Source organism: Equus quagga, chromosome 5 (assembly GCF_021613505.1).
Source record: "Equus quagga isolate Etosha38 chromosome 5, UCLA_HA_Equagga_1.0, whole genome shotgun sequence".
Lineage (NCBI taxonomy): Eukaryota > Metazoa > Chordata > Mammalia > Perissodactyla > Equidae > Equus > Equus quagga.
Window position 1 is genome coordinate 8,687,920 of NC_060271.1, and position 23,552 is coordinate 8,711,471.

At 38.3% G+C, this 23,552-nt stretch overlaps 1 protein-coding gene across 3 annotated transcripts in view; it reads left to right on the forward strand.

Moving 5' to 3' along the window:
• The window catches only part of FAF1 (Fas associated factor 1), a 473,869-nt gene that overhangs the window by 412,694 nt on the left and 37,623 nt on the right, over positions 1–23,552 (forward strand). For all 3 annotated transcript variants that reach the window (XM_046660423.1, XM_046660421.1, XM_046660422.1), the window contains 3 exons: positions 11,623–11,703; positions 12,976–13,053; positions 22,653–22,868. In XM_046660423.1, the coding sequence (XP_046516379.1) occupies positions 11,623–11,703; positions 12,976–13,053; positions 22,653–22,868 (375 nt within the window). The remainder of the gene's footprint in view (positions 1–11,622; positions 11,704–12,975; positions 13,054–22,652; positions 22,869–23,552) is intronic.

Consider the following 23,552-nt stretch of genomic DNA (forward strand, 5'->3'; position numbering starts at 1 on the left):
TCACTGGTGTTCATTTAGATTCTTGGATCTGTGGCTTTATAGTTTTCATCAAATTCTAAAAGATTTTGGCCATTACTTCTTTGATTTTTTAGTTTTTTTATTGTGGTCTAAATAGTTTATAACACTGTGAAATTTCAGTTGTACGTTAATATTTTGTCAAACACCATATAAATGTGCCCCTGCACCCCTTGTGCCCACCCTCCCCCCTCCTTCCCCCTGGTAACCACTAATCTGTTCTCTTTGTCCATAAATTTGTTCATATTCCACATATGAGTGAAATCATATGTTGTTTGTCTTTCTCTCTCTCTGGCTTATTTCACTTAACATGATGCCCTCAAGGTCCATCCATGTGGTTGCAAATGGGACAATTATGTCTTTTTTTATGGCTGAGTAGTATTCCATTATACACACACACACACACACACACACACACACACACCACATCTTCCTTATCCACTCATCAGTCATTGGGCACTTGGGTTGCTTCCACATCTTAGCTCTTGTGAATAATGCTGCAGTGAGCATAGGGGTGCATAAGTCTCTCTGGATCATTGATTTCAAGTTCTTTGGATAAATACCCAGTAGTGGCATAGCTGGGTCATATGGTAATTCTATTTTTAATTTTTGGGGAAGTCTCCATACTGTTTTCCAAAGTGGCTGCACCAGTTTGCATTCCCACCAGCAATGGATGAGGGTTCCCTTTTCTTCACAACCTCTCCAACGTTTATTATTCTTTGTCTTGGTGATTATAGCTATTCTACTGGGCATAAGATGATATCTAAATGTAGTTTTGATTTGCATCTCCCTGATGATTAGTGATGTTGAGCATCTTTTCATGTACCTATTGGCCAACTATATATCTTCTTTGGAAAAATGTTCATATCCTCTGCCCACTTTTTGATTGGGTTATTTTTTTGTAGTTTAGTTATGTGAGCTCTTTATATATTATGGAGCTTAACTGCTTATCAGATATATGATTTGCAGATATTTTCTCCCAGTTGGTGGGTTGTTTTTTCGTTTTGATCTTGGTTTCCTTTGCATTCCAGAAGCTCTTTAGTCTGATGAAGTCTCAGTTGTTTATTTTTTCTTTTGTTTCCCTTGTCTTAGTGGACATCCTATTTGTAAAGATCCTTTCAAGGCTGATGTCAAAGAGTATACTGCCTATATTTTCTTCCAGAAGTTTTATGGTTTCAGGTCTTGTCATCAAGTCTTAGATCCATTTTGAGTCTATTTTTGTGTATGGAGAAAGATAATGATCTACTTTCATTCTTTCGCATGTGGCTGTCCAGTTTTCCCAACACCATTTATTGAAGAAGCTTTCCTTTCTCCATTGTATGTTCTTGGCTCCTTTGTCAAAGATTAGTTGTCCATTGATGTGTGGTTTTATTTCAATTCTGTTCCATTGATTTGTGTGCCTGTTTTTGTATGCTGTTTTGATTACCATAGCTTTGTCATATGTTTTGAAGTCAGGGACTGCGATGCTACCAGCTTTGTTCTTGTTTCTCAGCACTGCTTTGGCAATTCAGGGTCTTTTTTTGCCCCAAATAATTTTAAGATTCTTTGTTCTAAATTTTCTATGAAGAATGTCATTGGGATTCTGATTGGGAGCGCATTGAATCTGTAGATTGCTTTGTTAGTATGGCCATTTTAACTATGTTTATTTTTCCAGTACATGTACATGGAATATCTTTCCATTTCTTTATGTCATTATTAATTTCTTTTAGTAGTGTCTTACAGTTTTCCTTGTATAGCTCTTTTACCTCCTTGATTAAATTTATTCCTAGATATTTTATTCTTTTTGTTGTGATTGTAAATGGGGTTTTATTCTTGAGTTCTTGTTCTGTTAGTTCAGTATTAGAGTATAGAAATGCCACTTATTTTTGCACATTGACTTTGTGTCCTACAACTTTGCTGTAGTTGTTGATTATTTCTAATAGTTTTCCAATGGACTCTTTAGGGTTTTCTATATATAAAATCATGTCATCTGCAAAGAGCAAGAGTTTCATTTCTTCCATGCCTGTCTGGATTCCTTTTATTTCTTTTTCCTGCCTAATTGCTCTGGTCAAAACCTCTAGTACTACATTGAATAAGAGTGGTGAGAGTGGGCACCCTTGTCTTGTTCCTGTTCTCAGCAGAATGGCTTTCAGTTTTTCCCCATTGGGTATGATGTTGGCTGTGGGTTTGTCATATATGTCCTTTATATGTTGAGGTATTTTCCTCCTATACCCATTTTATTGAGTGTTTTTATCATGAACAGATATTGGATCTTGTCAAATGCTTTCTCTGCATCTATGAAGATTATCATGTGGTTTTTCTTCCACTTTTTCTTAATATGGTATATCACATTGACTGATTTGTGGATGTTGAGCCATCCCTGTGTCCCTGATATAAATCCCACTTGATCATGGTGTATGATCTTTTCAATGTATTGTTGTATTTGGTTTGCCAATATTTTGTTGAGGATTTTTGCGTTTTGTTCATCAGCAATATTGGCCTGTAACTTTCCTTCTTTGTGTTGTCCTTGTCTGGTTTTGAGATAAGGGTGATGTTGGCCTTGTAGAATGTGTTAGGAATATTTCTGTCTTCATCAATTTTTTGGAATAGTTTGAGAAGAATAGGTAATGAATTGTCTGTGAATGTTTGGTAGAATTCTCCCAAGAAGCTGTCTGGTCCTGGACTTTTATTTTGGGGGAGGTTTTTTTATTACTGTTTCAATCTGTTTACTTGTGATTGGTCTATTCTGATTCTCTGTTTCTTCTTGATTCAGTTTTGGAAGGTTGTAAGAGGCTAAGAATTTATCCATTTCTTCTAGGTTGTCCAGTTTGTTGGCATATAGTTTTTCATAATATTCTCTTATAGCCTTTTGTATTTCTGTGGTATCCATTGTAATTTCTCCTCTTTCATTTCTAATTTTCTTTATTTGACCCTTCTCTCTTTTTTTTTTTTTTTTTGTGAGTCTGGCTAAGAGTTTGTCGATTTTCTTTATTCTCTCAAAGAACCAGCTCCTTGTTTCATTGATCCTCTTTGCAGTCTTTTTTGTTTCATTTATTTTTGCTCTAATTTTTATTATTTCCCTCCTGTTGAGTTTGGACTTTGTCTTCTTTTTCTAATTCTGTTAGGCGTAGTTTAAGATTGTTTATTTGAGCTTTTTCTTGTTGTTAATGTGGGCCTGTATTGCTATAAATTTCCTCTTAGGAGCACTTTTGCTGCATCCTATAAGAGTTGCTAGGGTGTGTTTTCATTCTCATTTGTCTCCAAAATTTTCTGATTTTTCCCTTTATTTCTTCAACAACCTGTTGCTTGTTCTGTAGCATGTTGTTTAGTCTCCACATTTTTGTTCCTTTTCCAGTTTTTTTCTTGTAATTGATTTCTAGTTTGATGGCTTTATGGTTGGAAAAGATAGTGGATATGATTTCAATCTTCTTAAATTTGTTGAGGTTTGCCTTGTTTCCCAATATGTGGTCTATCCTCGAGAATGTTCCATGTGTGCTTGAGAAGAATGTATATTCTGCTGTTTTGGGGTGGAATGCTCCATGTATATATCTTTTAAGTTCATCTGGTCTAGTGTTTCGTTTAAGTCCACTATCTCCTTGTTGACTTTTTGTCTGGATGATCTATCCATTGATGTAAGTGGGGTGTTGAGGTCCCCTACTATTACTGTGTTGTTCTTGTTGATATCTCCTTTTAGGTGTGTTAATAGTTGCTTTATGTACTTTGGTGCTCCTGTGTTGGGTACATACATGTTTATAAGTGTTATATCTTCTTGGTGGAGAGTCCCTTTTATCATTACATACTGCCCCTCTATATCTCTCTTTACCAGTTTTATCTTGAAGTCAACTTTGTCTGATATAAGTATGGCAACACCTTCTTTCTTTTGTTTGCCCTTAGCTTGGAGTATTGTATTCCATCCTTTCATTCTGAGCCCATGTTGTCTCTAGAGTTGAGATGTGTTTCCTGGAGGCAGCATATTGTTGGGCCTTGTTCTTTAATCCATCCTGCCACTCTGTGTCTTTTAATTGGAGAATTCAGTCCATTTACATTTAGAGTGATTATTGATATATGAGGGTTTAATACTGCCGTCTTATTGCACGTTTCCCAGTTCTTCTGCATTTCCTTTGTTTCTCATCCCATGTATTTCGGACTAGCAATTTGATTAGGTAATTTTCTCTGTTGGTTTTCTTCGTTTTCTCCTTGTTTATCATAAATGTCTCTGTTCTAATTATTTGTTTAGTGGTTACCCTTAGGTTCATGTAAAAAATCTCATAGTTGAATAAGTCCATTTTCTGATAGCCTCTTATTTCCTTAGACTATACTGATTCCATCCCTGTCCTCTTCCCCTTCTAAGTTATTTGTGTCAAAGCGTTTTACATCTTGTGTTGTGAGTTTGTGGTTAAAATGATGAGATCTTTTTTTTTTTTTTGGTGTGTTCCTTTTCTTTATCCTTGATGTTAAAGGTAAGTGTTTACCCACCTGATCTGATAGAGAGCTGCCGTTTTCTGATTATTGCCTGCCTGTTCATCTCCTTGCTCAGGGCTTTGTAGCCTTTTTCCTTTTTTTTTTTTTTATTTTCAGGTATGAGGACCTTCTTGAGGATTTCTTGTAGCTGTGGTCGTGTGGCAACAAACTCCCTTAGCTTTTGCTTACCTGGGAAAGTTTTTATTTCTCTGTCATATCTGAAGGAGATTTTCACTGGATGGAGTATTCTTGGCTGAAAGTTTTTTGTCTTTCAGGATTTTGAATATATCGTTCCACTCTCTCCTAGCCTGTAAGATTTCTGCTGAGAAATCCACTGAAAGCCTGACAGGAGTTCCTTTGTAAGTTATTTTCTTCTGCCTTACTGCCCTTAGTATATTTTCTTTGTCCTTGACTTTTGCCAGCTTCACTGCTATATGCCTTGCAGTGGGTCTTTTCACATTGACAAAGTTAGGAGATCTGGAGGCTTCTTTCACATGGGTTTCCAGCTCCCTCCCCAGGTTTTGGAAGTTCTCATCTATTATTTCTTTGAACAAGCTTTCTGCTCCGTTCTCCTTCTCTTCCCCCTATAGAATACCTATAATCCTTATGTTGCATTTCCTGATTGAGTCAGATATTTCTCTGAGAGCTTCTTTTCTTTTTAGTCTTAGTTCTCTCCTCTCCTCCCTCTGAAACATTTCTCTAGTACTGTCCTATAATTGGCTGATTCTCCCCTCCATATTGTCAGCTTTGTTGTTTAGGGAATCCAGATTTTTCTTTATTTCATCCATGTGGGTTTTCATCTCCAACAATTCTGATTGGTTCTTTACGGTTTCAGTCTTCTTTGTGAAGAAGCTCCTTAATTCATTAATTTGTCTTTCTGTGTTTTCTTGTAACTCGTTGAATTCTTGGTTTTTTTTATTTTGAGGAAGATTAGCCCTGAGCTAACCTCTACCACCAATCCTCCTCTTTTTGCCAAGGAAGACTGGCCCTGAGCTAACATCCTCTTCTTTATATGTGGGAGGCCTGCCACAGCATTTCTTCAGCTTGGTTTCTGGGTACTTGTCACTTTCCTTCTGGTCTGGAGCTTTACTATACCTACTCATACTGCTTCATGGAGTAGATTTTTGCTTCCTCATGGTGCTCGTATCTGCTCACAGCTGTCAAATACTGCCACAGGATGGGGATCAGGTGCTGTGTATTCTGGGTCCGGCATAAGCATGGGCTCCCAAGCTCCAGCCACTGACTGATTTTCTCTCTGAGCGACTGATCGATGGCCAATCTAGAGCACTAGGCATGGGGGGCGGGGCGGGGCTACTATCCTTCCCCAGCACTTCTCCCAGCTCCTGCTTGTCTCTCTGTACCGAGCTCTGGGTGATTTCAGGACTGTGTGCTTTCCCTTTCCCCACCACCGCTGCCAAGCTCTCTGCACCATGCTCTGGACAGTTCTGGGGCTGGAATACTGGGCGGAGGCACGGCACCTCTCTCACCTGCACACTTCCCCTCCATGGCTGCCACACTCTTTGTGCCAGGCTCCAGACGATTCTCGGGCTGAAATACTGTGCACTTTCCCCTCCACGGCTGCTACACTCTCCATGCCATGCTATGGACAACTCTGGGGCTGTGCGCTTTCTCCACCACCACCAAGCTCTCTGCGCCTTGCTCCAGACAATCCTGGGGCTGCACACTTCCTGCCACCGCAGCCCATCTCTCTCCACAGAGCTCCTGCGGATCAGCTTCTACTTCCTCCTGAGGATCCAACCCTTCCACTGCCTTCAGGCATATGACTGCTTGGGTCTCCCAGATGTCTTTTGTGATGTGTATGTGTTCTCTGTTGTTGTATGAATGTTCTTTTGGTTGTATCTTAGAGGGGAGAGTCCAAGAGAAGAGTTCCCTCCACCATGATGCTGACATCATCTCTTGGCCATTACTTCTTAAAATAAGTTTTCTCCCCCTCTTCCCCTACACCCTATTTTCAGGCTCCAAATACACTTATATTAGACTGCCAAAAGTTATCTCATAGATAACTTTTCCAACTTCCTACCTTGCTGGGGTCCAAAATAAAATCTTCTGGTTCCAATTGGGCCTCTAGCTTACCAAGATGGGTAATCTACCTTGTCAGCTCTGATTTTCACTTTCCCTTTTATTTCTGGGACCTAGGAATTTCTCTTTCTTTCTTTTCTTCCTTTCTTTCTTTCTTCCTCACATGCTGAATAATACTTTTTAACATTTTTTCTATGTTTTATCTACTGTTTATATTGAAAGAATTTCAAATTATCTTGGTCCATACCTCTTTAGGGATAGATACCAGGGCTATTTCCCTGTTTACAAGGTCCTGCTTATTAGACCAAAGAGCAGGGTGTACATTCAAACCTGAGCATTCAGAACAAATAAATACCATTTGTATGTATGTATGTTTGTATTTGTGTATGCATTTGGTTAGGTACTTGAAACAAGCCTAACTGCTATAGCCTGCTTCAACTTGACATTCAGAATTTTGCATTAGTCTTTTGGGAATTAACTGATAATTACTAATTTTAAACACTACTGAGATGTAACAAGCTACACTTAAATTCCATTTTCAGGTTAACTTTCTCCTTTAGGAACCATTTGACAGCTCATAAAATGTTTTCATTATTTTTAATGGACATTATTTTTAAGGAGTGGTGGTAAAATCTGACTCAGTGGCTACTGTCTCAAAGATATAGAACTATACTGAGTCACTTAGTGTGCCACAGTGGGTTCATAGGTTTGAATTTTAAGTCATTGTAATACTCAGAATAGGAAATATACATAAATAAAAATTACTAGTCTGAGGAATACTTAGAGGCTCCAGAATTTCAGGTATATAACTGTTGGGCAGTGACCATTCCAAACAGTCGTCTAACAAATATGTATTGAATGCTTGCCATATGGAAGATAGTACCCTAGATGCTATAGGACATACAGAGTCCTTTCCTTCTGGGAGCTTACAGCTCAGGTAGGGAGCAGTGAGACAAATACACAAATGAGTGTAGCACAAAGCATTATGAGAGCAATGACAAGTTTGCTACAGATGAAAGGTTCCAGTAGAGGCTATCACTTAGTTCTGAGCAATCCAGCTTCTCACTGTGGGGTAAGGAGGAGTTTTTTCATACCAAGTAGCCCAAGCCGGAGGCCTGGCAGCATCTGAGACCTATTCCTGAACCTGATCACCCAGCTGTTCCACGTCCACACAGTAAACACTTATTTCTAGTCACTTTATTTTATGTGTCCTCTCAGATTTAGCAAAGGGAACCTCCACAAGGACAGCGTTTGTAGGACACAGGAGAAGTTCAAGAGGCTCATCTGTAGGTTATGAGAGCAAATTTATGCATGATATATTAATCACACCATCTAAAATATCCTTAAAAATATAATCATATAGAATAATATGGGAAAAAGGCCTAAGCAGTGTTCTCTAAAATCCGAATATTGGAGATGACTGTGAACAGGACAGTTGGAGAGGCCAGTATAAAATCTACAAGACAAAAAAGAAGAAATGATAGTCATTCTCAAGCAACTGCCAGACACACAGAAAGCTATGAGCATGGTGAAGTTTAGGAAAATTCATCGTGAGTGACATGCCTAAGCCAGCCCTTCTACTTGTGACGGTCAGGGAGAGCTGCAGGCAAGGGAAAGAGCGTTGGACTGTGGCGGAGAAGAGAGAGGAAGCTTTCAAGACACCTGGATTCAGGTCTAAACTTTGCCACTGACTTAATGGGTAGTCTTGTGTCAGTCATTTACCCCCATAGGATTTCAGTTTCTTCACCTGTATAATGGCTTTTTTGGACATGTTGGTCTCTTATATTTCTAAAAGTATTTGAAAAGCTGGTAGGATTTTGAGTGAGAGAGCTGATGGAGCAGAAAGTCTTCAGGTGGAAAGAGTGACGTTATTTAAAGAACAAAAGGAAAATCTTGTAGAACTTCAACACTGAACTCTTGACAGTAAATCAGTAGACTCCATAAAATAATGATGAAGGGGATCCAAGCACGATTGTGTATGTCTTCCCCTTTTAAACTGCGGCCTGCCTCTGGATCCCCAGTGCTAGCATGATGCCTACTATAAAATGGGTGCTTAATGAATATTTGTGAGAGGAAAGGGAGGGAGGAGAAATGGAAAGGAGAGAATAGGGGAGGGAAGAAAGCAAGTTAGCTGGTTCAGGAAGTCCTCTCACAACAGGTGCCACATCTTGTGGCAGGGATCCCTGTATTTAATGGCCTTTCATATCTGCCACAGTCTGTTTTAAAACAGGGCTGTTTATTTAGAATGCTTTTATTATAAACTATGTTTGTGCTCAAAGGGCTTCCAGCTGTGATAGCTTTTAGAAGGTCCCTTTGTTGTGTGTACATAGTGTCATAAAAGGTCATTTCTGCCCAGCCAGTCAATTTCACTGACTCAGATGGGGCTGCTTTGTGGATGAGCTATATCTTTTTCTTCCTTAATTTTTACTGCAAATAATAAACATTTTATGCCTGGAAAGACAGTTCATTTATTCAACAGATGATTATTCAAGACCTCCCAAAAGCTAGGCATTGTGTGAAACACTTGGAATACAGAGGTGTATAATATAAACAAGGTCCGGGTGCAGGCCCAGTGGCACAGTGGTTGGGTTCATGCACTCTGCTTCGGCGGCCTGGGGTTTGCTGGTTCAGATCCTGGGCATGGACCTACACACCACTCATCAAGCCATGCTGAGGCAGCATCCCATTTAGAAGAACTGGAAAGACATACAACTAGGATATACAACTATGTACCGGGGCTTCAGGCAGGAAAAAAAATGAGAGAGGAAGATTGGCAACAGATGTTAGCTCAGGGCCAATCTTCCTCACCAAAAAGAGTGCTGCAAATTAAAGAGAGAGAGAGAGAGAGAGACAAGGTCCCTGCCTTTACAGTGCTTATAGTGTCATGGGGAAATCTCAGTTCAATAAGTAATTGTATGATAATTAATTAATGCAATTGTGATAAATGTTTTAAAAGGAAAGTCCAGAATGTTACGAGAAAAACCTAAACTAATTAGGAGGAATTGGCCCAAGAAAGTAAGATAAAAATTAAAATTTTAAACATCTTAAATATTTCCCCATTTGAAATATAAAAAGATAAGATTACTCCTATAGGTTGTTGATTACATTAGGCATATCTAAATTTGGCAAAAGAGACTTGTCCACAGAGGCATAGAATCCTTAGAAATTCAATCTTTTAATTTAATAAATGACTAAAAAGGGAGAGATTATTTACCCAAGAACACACAGCTTGCTCGTGGCAGGCTAGGACTTGAACACAGGTCTGCTAATCCTCCCATTACCTCTCCTCAGTGAATTAAAAATCAAAGACATTATATATCAAATATAGATCAGTCATGACCAAATGAACTATTAAGTTATTCTGTATAAACTTGTATATTGAGTGGGAGAAGGAGTTTACAGAGTAATGAATTAGGCAAATACAAATATAAACAGAAATACACAAAATATGTCTTATCAAGCTGATTGTATCTGGTCATAGAAAAACTGTAATTTATAGACCAAAGTGGGAAATACGCAGTCAGAATTAGTGAAAATAAATTTAAAGGAATATGCTTGTATTTCTTTAAGATACAAATACTAATGGTTAAGTACAAGTCTCCAAGTAGAAGTTTATAAAACCCATTTTTATTCATGTGTAATATTATATGACATGTAAGTTATTATGACTGCTTTGCAGCTTGAGCGGTTTATAGGTTAGGTTAAACATTGTTCCTGGTATTTTGTTCTAACATATAATTTCCCTAGCGTACCCTTTCATCATAGATAGTATAGCAGTTAGCTTCAGGCCAGGAACATCTGATTCTTCCTAATTTTTTATTTGAAAGATTGGGAATCAGCGAAATGTTACTGTTCATATAAGAGATTATGGAATTAGTTGAATCACTGAAACTAAAAAGAGTGTGAGGCTTCAGGGAGAAGGCCAGTCTTGAATAGGTATCAGAGAGAGCACCCACGACTGTGCCCCAGCCTTGAGTGAACATAGGTTGAATTGGGAAGACAAAAAGTTAGAAAGTATTAAGTTAAACCATATGAAATTTCCATTTTTATATGTCCAAACAGTGCAATATTGGTGACTTTATATGATTCAGCCTGTTACACAAAATGACCAGAAAGGGAACCTGTACTCTAATGTCAACAAGTCTGGGTATTTATTAAATATAAGTACATGTGTATTGGCCATCATCCAGAATTTAACAAATGAGAAATTGTAGTCATTGAATTAACTTTTAATCTCATATGAAATCACAATTTAAATGTAGGCAGATGGCATAATCATTTCAGAGGCTAAAAATATTCTAAAAGATCTTTCAATTGCTAAGTTAGCCACACTTCTTGAGTATGAATGTTATTTGATAACCAAGCTTTAGTGGTGTGGTGGGGACTGAAGTTAACCAGGGTATTTTGCTGTCACCCTCTTTCTGTGCTGACCAGGGGATTACTTCCTGGTCCTTTACTCTCTCAGTTCTTAGTCCCAGTGCTGAATCTCCAAGTTTACCTTTAAAAAAATCAGGAGAAAAGGGCAAGGGAACTAATCATTGTGAAAATGCACTAAGTATCAGGTGCTTTGCTAGACAGTTTATATATTATTGTGTTTAATTCTCACAACAACATAATGAGACAAATATTTCTTTTTTACACTTGGAGAAACCGAGACCTAGAGAGGTTAAATAACTTGCCCAAGGTCACACAGTTTGTAAGTGGTAAAGCTAGGCTTCAAACATCCTTATTTTCACTATATACCGTGCTACTCATCTTATTGTTTATTTGTATTCTTATACACTTTCAAAGTGCTTTGTTTATTTTTTTTTTTATTTATTGTTTGCTGAGTAAGATTCACCCTGAGTTAACATCTGTGCCAATCTTCCTCTATTTTGTATGTGGGTCACCACCTCAACATGGCCGCCAGCAAGTGGTGTAGGTCCATGCCCAGGAATCAAACCCGGGCCACCAAAGCAGAGCGTGCCGAACTTGACCACTAGGCTATGGGGCCAGGCCCAAAGAAGTACCTTGTTTAATTACAATAAATTCACACAGGAGTAAGACAAGGGGATTATCACTGTTTTTTTTCTCTTTAAAAAAAACTAATACAGAAAAATGCATTTGAATCTTTTCCTTTCTTTTAAGGACGAACGTGAAGCCAGAGAAAATGTAAAGAGAGAGCAAGATGAGGCCTATCGCCTTTCACTTGAGGCTGACAGAGCAAAGGTAGGTTTGGTCGAGGGACTTCTGAGATAAATAACTCAATCTTAAATAGTCTTTCATTATTTAAGTGCCAGCCCTTTTATCACTGTGATCCCCAAGAATATTGGGTTTGCAATGGAGAAAGCTAGATTCACTTAACAGAAAGAATATAATTCTACCCTGGTTCTTAAAGCATGGTTCATTTTGACAAGATAAAGTTTTTCAAGAATAATGAAAACTGAAAACAAAAATGGGCCACTAGTATCTACTTTATGTTTTTTAGTCAGTAGTCAGTCAATGATAAAACCGAGCAATTTTTAAAAACCTCTTCAGGTGATGCTAATGTGCAGTCAGGGTTGAGAACCACTGGTTTATATAATGTTTCTTGAACACCTGCTTCTGTACTGGGCATTGAAGGAGGGGAAAATGAATAAGCCACAGTTTCTGCCCTGAAAAGAAGGCTCACAGGGGCTGACCCCGTGGCAGAGTGGTTAAGTTCACGCACTCCGCTTTGGCGGCCCAGGGTTCTGCCAGTTTGGATCCTGGATGTGGACGTAGCACCGCTCATCAAGGCATGCTGAGGCGGCGTCCCACATGCCACAACCAGAGGCATTTGCAACTAGAATATACAACTATCTACAGGGTAGGGGGTGCTCTGGGGAGAAGAAGGAGGGGAAATAAAGGAAGATTGGCAACAGATGTTAGCTCAGGTGCCTATCTTTAGGGGAAAAAAAGAAAGCTCACAATGTGGTGTAGAGTAGATTAAGTTAAGAACAGACAGCTGTAAGTAACACTTAGGCAAGGATCCTAAATGTCTAAGGAAAGCACTGAGTTCTATGAAGAGAGTGAACAGGAGTTTCATTGGAAAGTTTTCTAGCTTTTTTGGAGAGCCAAGAAGTAGGAATGTGAACTGGCTAGAGAATAAGTGGTAGGGGAGAAGAAATAAAATATATTAGCAGCAACGGGCCAGAAAGCATGAGCGCATGACAGAGGTGATATGAATACAGCTGAATATTTAAGTAAAGGGGAGGTAGCAGAAAAGACCAGAAAGGAAGACCAGAGAAAGATTCTGAAGGATATTGAATGCCACACTACCCAGAGCTACCCAGGTGTTTGAATAGGAACCCAACATGATTAGGAGCTATGCTTTGTCGTTCCTTTTGTTTTCATTCTTGTTCCAGAGAGGGACACTTCCATTACCAGCGTGTATCTCTGCGCCACGCTAGGAATGAGGTCTTTTTTTTTAAGTAAACCAGTGTTTATTGAGTTCTGGCTCTCTTTCTCTTTTATTGACAGAGAGAAGCTCATGAGAGAGAGATGGCAGAACAGTTTCGTTTGGAGCAGATTCGCAAAGAACAAGAAGAGGAACGTGAGGTAGAGTATACCTTTTAGAAAAGTTATTCGAAAGCTAGGTTTATCTCCACTGCATTTGATACTGAGGCTGTTACTGTTTCTTACAACTTACTTCTTTCCACTTTTCCCAGACTGATTTTAGTACAGAAGACCTAAGCTTCCTTAAAAGAATCATTCCTGATATGTTTTACGGGATTCTTAGAAAACTTGACCTTGTACTGTATTCATGGCTTTCCATTCCTTTTGGTTCCTTTCCCCTTTTCTTGCCTGACACATACTTCCATCCTTCCTGGATAGTGTCTCAACCCAAGGAAGCATACACTGTATTTTCTGCCCTTGTCCGAGGCTTCACTTTACCCACCAAAAGACCCTGTGAGTTACTTCTGCAACATCTTGCACTAGGCCTCTAAACATGAGAAATCCATTATAGAGATTTACCTAAAGTACAATGAGAACAAAGAGAAGGGGTGTCAAATGACTTCCTAGGATGGGTTTGCAAAATAGGACTTTTAGAATTTTTTTCTAGGCATGGGATTTATAGCAAGATTCACTTATAAAAAGAGGAGGCCATCTAACAAGGCATGAAGAGGCCTGGAGGGCCCTAAGTTGAGCTGAGGAAAACTCCGTTAGTCATCGTTCTTGGTCAGAGGATGCCACCTCATACTTATTCAACAGATGTTTTTTGAACAAGAATGGCGCTGAGCACTGAAACAAAGGATAATAAAACATTTTCTGCCTACAAGAAGAGATTACATCCTGTAGGGAAGATACAACATGTCTACCAGTAACAGAAAATCAAGGAAAAACACGCTAAACGACATAGGAGAAGTCAAAGCAAAATACTTAGGGAGTTCAGGAGCAAAGTACAAATCTTTTACAGCTTTGAGAATCAGATGACACTGTAGAAGTGATATTTGAACCAGGTCTTGAAAGATGTGTAATATTTCACTGTTTGCAAATCAAAGTTTATTCATGTTCAGACACTTATTGAGTGCCTGTCACACATGTACAAGATACTATGCCTGACAAATCGTAGTCTCTGTATGCTGAGGACTCTCAATAATGGAATGTAGAAAATATTTTGTTGCCCATCTTCTGTGTCTCAGGTACTCTGCTCGCTGCTTTATATATGCTTCCTCACTGACCACTGAAACAAGCTACAGGGTTAGAGATTTCTCTTTACAGGTGAGGAAAAACTCATTGAGAAGTCACACATAGAAATGGGAACAGGCGCCAGCCCCGTGGTTGAGTGGTTAAGTTCGCGTGCTCCACTGTGGCGGCCCAGGGTTTCGCCAGTTCAAATCCTGGGTGCGGACTTGGCACCACTCATCAGGCCATGCTGAGGCGGCGTTCCACATGCCACAACTAGAAGGACCCACAACTAAGAATATATAACTATGTACCGGGGGACTTCGGGGAGAAAAAGTAAAACATTTAAAAATCTCAAAAAAAGAAATGGGAACAGCTGAGATTCTCACCTAGGTCTTTATGACAATAAAGCTCATGCTCTTTCACTTCTTTCCAGTACAAGGCCATATATTATTGTATGTGTCTATAGAATTCATGTATGCAGAGTTTCACAAAAGTTTAGATAAGAAAGAGATTTGTCACTATGCTTTTAGGCTATTTCAAGAAATATAGTGTAAAAATTTAGGACTCTCACTCTTTCATGCTCTCTCTCACACAAGCTCGCTCTCTCTGTTAATAGTCTATCTTCAGCCGTATACCTGCTAAATGTCAAGTGTAGACAATGAACTGCATGTTCTGGAACTAGAACTTGGTAGCATATGTACTTTCTTCTGATGATTTACCTTATTTGCCCTGAGCTAAAATTTTCTCTCTTTCCAAATGTAGAAAAAGCCTATCCTCTCATATAAGACCCCATCAACGTCCTTTAGCATAGCTCCATATATATATTCCAGCCGTACACATGGGAGAGAATGGGGCACAAGGGGAGGGAGGACAACTCGTATTTTGCAGCTAGTCATTGCTTGCACTTGCATTGATGTGCTCTCAAAAACGAAGTTCAGGTGATGTTGTGAATGCTACCTGCCCTCCCCCAGAGAATCACAATTAAAGGCTCTTATAAATACCACCGTTAAGAAACTGTTTAGAGGCTGTCCCTGTGGCCAAGTGGTTAAGTTCGTGCGCTCCCCTTCAGCGGCCCAGGGTTTTGCTGATTCGGATCCTGGGCGTGGACATGGCACCACTCATCAAGCCATTGAGGCAGAGCCCCATGTGACACAACCAGAGTGACCTGCAACTAGAATATACAACTATGTACTGGGGGGCGCTCTGGGGAGAAGAAGAAGGAAAAAAATAAGAAAACTGGCAACAGATTTTAGCTCAGGTGCCAATCTTAAAAAAAAAAAAATTGTCTTCTGTTTATCTTAATTTAATTCAGTCTTATCCAAACTTACTTGACTCTTTTTTTCATGGAGCACTGATTAACATATTTCAGCTCATTAGCGTACAACAAACGACTCTGGGAAAAGCTGGTATTGTGCAACCTCTGAAGAAACTGAGACCCGGAGAGACTATGCAGTTTGCCTATGGTCACCAAACTGGTTGGACACATAATTTAGACTAGAAGCCAGGTCACCTGACTTTTCACAGTAACACTGCCTCCCCTTCTAACCAGAAATCCTAATCCATGTAATTGCACTGAGAAACAAGAGTGGTTTTATTATTTTGATTATCTCTAGTATTTCAAAATCCTTTAGAAAAATGAAGTATTGAATAGTCAAATCACCTTGGTTACAGGGAAATTCCTTAGTGGTTGGCCTCATTTTGCTGTGTGGTAACTGTTGGAGTGCAGTCAGTAAAATCTCGGAGGCATTTTGATCTAGTCCTTGGCTGTGATAAGGAGAAGGGCTTTAAGACTATTCCGAAGGACAGAGAAAGAAATGACAGCAAAAATCTCTCCTGTTTTACTAATTCATCTATTATTCTTTCCAAAATGAGTTTCAAGTAGCTTACATAAATACATGCGATTCAAATGGATTTAAAAAGAAAGAAAAGATAGAGTAATCAGAAACTAAGTGCAAATAAAGGAAGATAAAACCAAAGGTAAGATTAACATGTTGACAACAAATAATCCAGCAGAAGCACTCAATGCATGTGATAGGGTTCTGAACATTTGCACAAGATGAGCCACAATTTTGTTCTATACTTTTCTTGGGCTAAAATAAAGGAAAATATGATTTTTTTACAAGTTTCATTCTGTCTATAACATCAGATAAAGGCCAGTCTCTCAAAAGGTGTCCAGATTTTTCAAGCACTAAGACCTTAGAGCACTGTTTCCTGTGGTTCCCCTTCAAGAGGAATCTGTGCAGTACGGTGAAGACTACCCCAACCATATCCAGTAGCTATAATGGCAATAGCAAGTCATGTATAACAGCTTCTTATCACTTTATGTAATTCAAAGTCCATAAGGCCAAAGTACAATTTAGTAAAAGGATTTCTGCAAAGGTCCAGATAATGTATTTATCTGGTAGTCCAGTTTAAAGGATGGATTTTATAGTAACTAGAAAAATGTGTGAATTACATGTCCTTTAAGAAATCCTTCCTCAATATTGTTTTTTGCCACTGAATTTTTGATAAGTAGAGAAAGCTTCAACTAAGACTTTTTACTCCCAGGTCTTTTTAATCAATCAATATTCAGCAAATATTTGTTAATCTCTTTCTGTGTGCAAATCACTAAATCAGGTGCTGTGGATACTATATTGTTTGTGTGAGATACTGCCCCTGGCCTGAGGGAGCTCACTGTCTAATACAGGAGGATGGGTGAAGATAAAATAACTATAGGAAAAGATACTATACGTTATAAAAACCATTAAAATAACACAGAGTGCTGAAGATATTTGGAGAAAGATGACTTATAGGACTAGGAAGGCAACAAGCAGGACTTCACGGAGGGAGCAGGCTTTGGAGGACTGGTAAGACTTTGATGGTTAAACGTGAAGTTAGAAGAGCATTTTGGATGGAGTAATGAGTAAATGGATGGTTGGGTGGCTGGAGAAGGGTAGGGCTGGGTAATAATAAACAAAGGGAAAAAGGAACGGGGCTTCCTCAAAGAACAATAAATGGACAAATTTAGAACACAGTCTAATAATTAGAGAGAAGACTAAGAGGGCCAAGTTTTGGAGAATCATGGGTGGGAGAGAATGGGCACAAACCTATTCCCTTCTGCTGGTTCCCTCAAACAGAAAAGAAAAAGTTACATTTTTCCCCATCTACCCAGAGTTGTTTCCTTTTACATCTTGGTGCCTTCTCAAGTAGAAAATATTAAGTAATAGTAAAGGCCATGAAATGAGAGAACAGAAGAGCATGGAATTAGAAGGCTTGGTCCTTCTCTTCCGTTTTCTAATTTGATCTTCACAACCTTCCTACAAAATGGGTAAAGGAGATAGTATTATTACCATCTTACAGATGAAGAAAGTAAGATCATAACAGGATTAAAAAGCCTGTTTTAAAGTTTTTACCTAATATTTGCCTGGTAAAAGCAGAACCAGAGCTCCTATCCAGTATTCTTTCTACCTGTTACCTCACAATGGATGAGTGAAGGTGGGACCATGAATAGGTTATTAAAGTAAAACTACTCTTTATATTTTATGTTTTTATCTTATGTAAATTGCTTCTTGTCACTCATGATCTTGAGTTAAGCAAAGATTTCTTAGATCTGACACCAAAAGCACAATCCATAAAATAACAAATATCTAAATTAGACTTCTTCTAAATTAAGAACTAATACTGTTCAAAAGACACTGTTAAGAAATTGAAAAGACAAGCCACAGACTGAGAGAAAATCATATATGTAATGTCCAGAATACAGAATGAACTTTCAAAATTCAATAATAAAACAAATAACCCAAGTTTAAAAATGGGCAAAATATTTGAACAAACACTTCATCAAGGGGAAATAAGCATGTGAAAAGATGCTCAACATTATTAGTTATTAGGGGAATGCAAATTAAAACCCACAATATATATGCACCAATTAGAATGGCTTCTTAGAAGAAAAAGAGATAGTAACAGGCAAAGATGAAGAGCAACTAGAACTCTTAAACATTAATGATGGGAATCATTGATGATAGCTCGTCCACTTTGGAAAATAATTTGGCACTTTCTTATACAGTTAATATACACATACCATATGGCCCAGCAGTCACACTCCTAGGTTTTTACACAAGTGAAATGAAAGTAAAAGTAAAATTTATGTTCATGCAAAACTGTACACAAATGTTTATAGTGGCTTCATTTGTAGTCACCAAAAACTAGAAACAAGTGTCCATCAACTAGAGGAGTACTCAGCAATAAAATAGGAACAAACTACTAATATATTCAACAACATGGGTGAATCTCAAATGCATTACATTAAAGGAAGGAAGCCATTTACATGATATTTATAATTACATTTATGTAACATTCTATAAAAGGCAAAACTAGGGACAGAAAACAGATTTGAGGTTGCCAGGGCCTAGGGCTAGGGGAATTTAGGGGCAGCGGGTGATAGAACTGTTCCTTTCTTCATTAGCGAGGATGGTTATACAAATGTGTGCATTTGTCAAAACACTCAGGTGTATACATTTAAAAGGATGCATTTTTACTGTATATAAATTATACCTTAATTTAAAAATGGGGGAAAAATCATTGAGTGGGCTACTCAAGGCCATCTGTAAGTTAACCTTCAACTCCTACCCCTTTCCCCCTGATCATTCTGCTCCAGCCACATAGGCCGCCTTGCTATTCCTCAGTCAAGCCAGGCACCAGTTGCTGTGACTTCTGCCTGTAACACTTCTCTCAGATCTAAGTGTCCATGTGACTCCCTCTCTGCTTTCGGCCTTTGCTCATGGAGGCCTACACTATTTGGTTATTGAGACTTACAGTATTTAAAGTTGTACCCCTCCTTCCCTTTACCAGCACTCCCTGCACTCTCTCCAGAGTGCTCATCACTATGTGACAAACTGTATGTTCTTCCTATGTGTGTATTTGCTACCTTTCTTCCACCCTACTAGGCTCCATGTGAGCAGAATTTTTTCATCTATTTTGTTCAGTGCTGTTTTCCCATCATCTAAAACATAGGAGGTGCTCAGTAAGAGTTCATGGAATTAATGAATGTTAGCTTTAGCCTATTTCACACTCTGCTTCAACTGGCTATAAACAGTTATTTGGTGGGTACTCATAGAAGCCTAGAAGATAATGTGTATACGCATGTATTTATGTATGCATGTATGGGTGTAAATCAAGCCAGTCTTTAGTTCTTACTGTAGGAGATTGGTATAAGTGTATATTATCCTTCCTCTTTAAAAATGTAATTGTGTAGAAACAGTCTTTTCTGGCTAGCTATCTTCACTGCCTAATTTCTCTTTGAAAAATCCCTGTTTCTCATCCCTCAGATGTGAATGCTTTGAATATTCATATATTTTTAGTAAAACAAAAAGTCCAAGATCAGTTAATATTTCCAACTTATATTAGGTTTCCTTGTTTTATTACAAACCTAAAATAATGCAAATAAAAACTCTATTTGTTGAGCAAGCCAAATTGAATTTTAACAATGGTGTTTACTATGACTGCTGTTCGACTGTAGGTGTCCTTTATATCATCGTTTTACAACAATGTTTACTTATACAAGGCCTTTGTTTCCAGCCAGTATGTTTGAAACTGAGCTACTGATGTATTTTTGTGCTTTTTCGCCAGTAGAACTTGGGTTTTCAGATCCCAAGGTTGCCGACTTACCTAATATTTCCTCATTGTTTTCCACATTGGACCACAGATGTGGGCTCTCTGAGGTCGGTTTTCATTCTAGGGAAAAGCCCTAGAGACTGGGGGCGTTGAGGAGCAGACAATGTCTGCACAATGAATGGAGTAACGAGCTACTGTTGTTTATTCTTCTGTAGTATAATTGGTTGAGTTCAGACAATAATGTAGCATCTGTTATTATACTGTGCAGGGAAATGTCAAAATAGAACGCAAGCAGATCGCTGGATTAAAGGGAGAACAGGAGGAGAAACCAGGAAATATCACAATAGGTTCTGATTTAAAGTAGGTGCAAGGGGAATAATGATAATAATAACACACCAACACAGGCTGTCATCTGTGGAGCACAGTGTTACAGTGTGAAGGTCGATGCTGGGCACTTATCATTTGAGCGCTGGCCATGTGTCAGCACTCACTAAGTGTTTCATAAACATTACTGCATTTTATACAAGAACCTTTGTGAGGAAGATGTGGTCAGTCCTACTTCTTATATGAGGTAACTGAAGTTCTTAGACAGTCATGCCTAATGGCCAGGATTTGAACCTCTTGTCTGTCGTACCCAAAGCCTATTTCCAAACCACACATTACATTTAAAGATTACAGTTTTTCAAACCACAGTGTTAGAAGTCAGGATAGCGATTTAACTTTGAGGAAGGAAGTTCTCAGGAAGGGGCAAAAGGACTTCTGCGATGCTTGATCAGGGTGCTAGTTATATAGAAGTTTGCTTTCTGAAAATTTAGCAAGTTGTACACTTAAGATTTGTGTACTTTTTAAACTATGTTATATGTCAATAAAATCTTTAAAACAATGACAAAATACATGACTTTGAACAAAAGATAAAGCTTTGTACGATATAACACTGATTCAAATTTTGTAATCCCCCTTAGGGTAAGTGGTATTATCTAACGCCTCCAGAAGGAAAATGACCTCAGAGTCATCGGAAAGACTAGCTCTCTCTATACACTGTAGAAATTTTTAATGCTTTTTTGGGTAATACTTCAGTATTAGAACCAACCAAATTCTCCTGAATGACATAGAAATTAATTTCTTATCCCTACGGGTGTCTGAGCAAACCTTGTTTTCCTGTTAGTTATTTTAAACACATTTTTTTAACAGATAATACATTTAAACAACTCAGAAGTCAAAAATATAAAAAGCATATTCATAAAATACTCACTGTGACTTCTTCCACCCTGTTTCCCCCACCCTCTTTAGATTACCATTCTTATGTTTCTTTCTATTTGTATGAGTTTACTGATTTTCTCCAAAGAACTAGCTTATTTATTAGCTAGTTATGTTTTTCTTTTCTTTTTCTGTAATGGGTCCCTTTATACTTGTAGCTGTAGTAATTATTTTCTTCTCAGCTTTCTTTCCATTTGTTTTGTTGGGGTTTTTCCCTAGTTTTTTAAGTCTAAGTCTTAATTAACTTATTTTTATTCTTTCTTTTTGATGACATAAGACTTTTAAGGCTATGAATTTCCTCTAAGCACTGCTTTAGGTGAATCCCATAGATTCCAATATAAAGCGTTTTAACAATCCTTGTTGTCTACATATTTTATAGTTTTGATTTATATTTCCCCTTTAACTCAAGAGTTAATAGAGTCTTTTATGTTTTTCCTTCAGTTGGAAGAGTGACACCAACTTTGAAAATTGCTGTTGAGGATTTAGAAAACATAAATCCCAATTTCTCTCCCTCACATTACTTGATTATAATAGTTATAGATTAATTGGGGGAAAAAGTTTGTTTTTCTGTTGATGACAAATTGGGAACATGGAAATGTCAAAGTAACTAAGAAAAGAATATAACTGTGAAGCTGAACATGCTAATACCAGGTTTACTTAGCACTCGGAGTGCTAGAGATAAAAGGTTTTAGTGAATGTCTGCCATAGATTCTCACATCAGAGACCTTCTAACCTCTTCCAATGGAGTATCATGAATGTGAAACAACAAAATAATGTAGGTGGAGAACTGGGAAACCTGGATTTGAGCCCAGCTCTAGCCATGAGCTCTCCCCACAGTTTCCCTGTTTGAGTCTGTGTTCTTACCTGTAAAATGAAGGGTTTGAGTCATCTCTAGGTCCAGAAATCTAGACTTGGTCAAGTCCCACAGCAAGTTAGTAGCAAGGCTAGAACGAGGACTGTGGTCTCCTGCTTCCAATAAACCTGGTATTTTAATTTCATTCCATTCTATTTTATATATTGTAGCAAAATATGTGTAACAGAAATTTGCCTTTTTCACCATTTTTAAGTGTACAATTCAGTGGCACTAATTACATTCGCAATGTTATACAACCATCACCACTATCTATTTCCAAAATTTTTTATCACCCCAAACAGAATCTTTCCATTCCATTTTAATGCCAATATATTATCCACTATTCTACAAACTCTTCAGTCATTTCTGCTTGGGAAATGTGTGTTTTTCAAATATAATATATGTATATTTATGTGTGCATATATATGTGTGTGTGTCTTTTGTCAATGCTATTAATAGCCTTAATTCATACCCTAGAAAGGAAACAATTGGGTATTTGATATCTATTTCCTCAATCACAAATACTTGAGCCCTTCAGTAAAAAAAAAAAATTAAATTTACCCTTTTTTTCTATGTAGTTACCTATCGATTTAATAATGTGTGTCATCAAGGTAGGATTTATTTTAATTAATTGCCTATTGAGCTAATATTAAGAAAATGAAAAAGACATGATTCTATTGTTCAGGCATTAGTCTTGGTTAATAAATGGGCAATAACTTTTTGATGAGTTTCTAGAAAGCAACAGCTTTTTTCTCATCCCTCCCTCCCCTGTTTGCCACAGCCCCATCCATCACACGGTTTAACACCTGGTTTTTGCCCTCCTTAGGCCATCCGGCTCTCCTTAGAGCAGGCCCTGCCTCCAGAGCCAAAGGAAGAAAATGCTGAGCCCGTGAGCAAACTGCGGATCCGGACCCCCAGTGGCGAGTTCCTCGAGCGGCGTTTCCTGGCCAGCAATAAGCTCCAGATTGTCTTTGATTTTGTAGCTTCCAAAGGATTTCCATGGGATGAGTTCAAGTTACTGAGTACCTTTCCTAGGAGAGACGTAAGTTCCCATGCCTATCTTGGGAAGTGTGTCCAAATGGGAGATATCCCATCATTAGGGCTGGACAAAGTAGTCCAAAAAATGTCCCATGTTGTAGCCTACCGCAAGACCACACACCCAGGAGGCCTTTTTTGTTCTGCACACCATTCTCTCCTCAGCCTTTAGAGAAAGTATGACTTCTCAGTCCAGCAGATGTGTACCCAGTAGCCTATGTAAGAAATTAAGTACTAGGTCTTTCTCCCTTCCTAGCTATTTCCCCTATTCCAGCATTCATACAGGCTTTCCCAAGATATCATCTCTGTATACTTCAGAGTAGATCTGAGAAGTGTGTGCTTAACAGCTTAACAGTTAGATCAGGGCCAAAGATTATAGGTTCACTAAGTCATGCTAAACCAAGAGTATTTTGTGATTTGATAGTTCTTATTAGCCTGGACAGTCAGGGAGTGTGACGTGTATTTACTGTGTATCTATATTCCAGCAAGGTATTTGATAGTCTCTCGTAGTATTTTGGGCCAAAGTAGAAAAATATAAATCTACAGTTAGGTAGATTCATTGCTGATTAAATGGTAATGTCCAGAAAGTGTTGACTAAGAGACTGCTCTCTTCCTAGAGGGAACCAAGGGGTTCTGTATTTAATCCTTTATTACTCACCATGCTTCTTGGCAACTTAAATGATGACTTTAT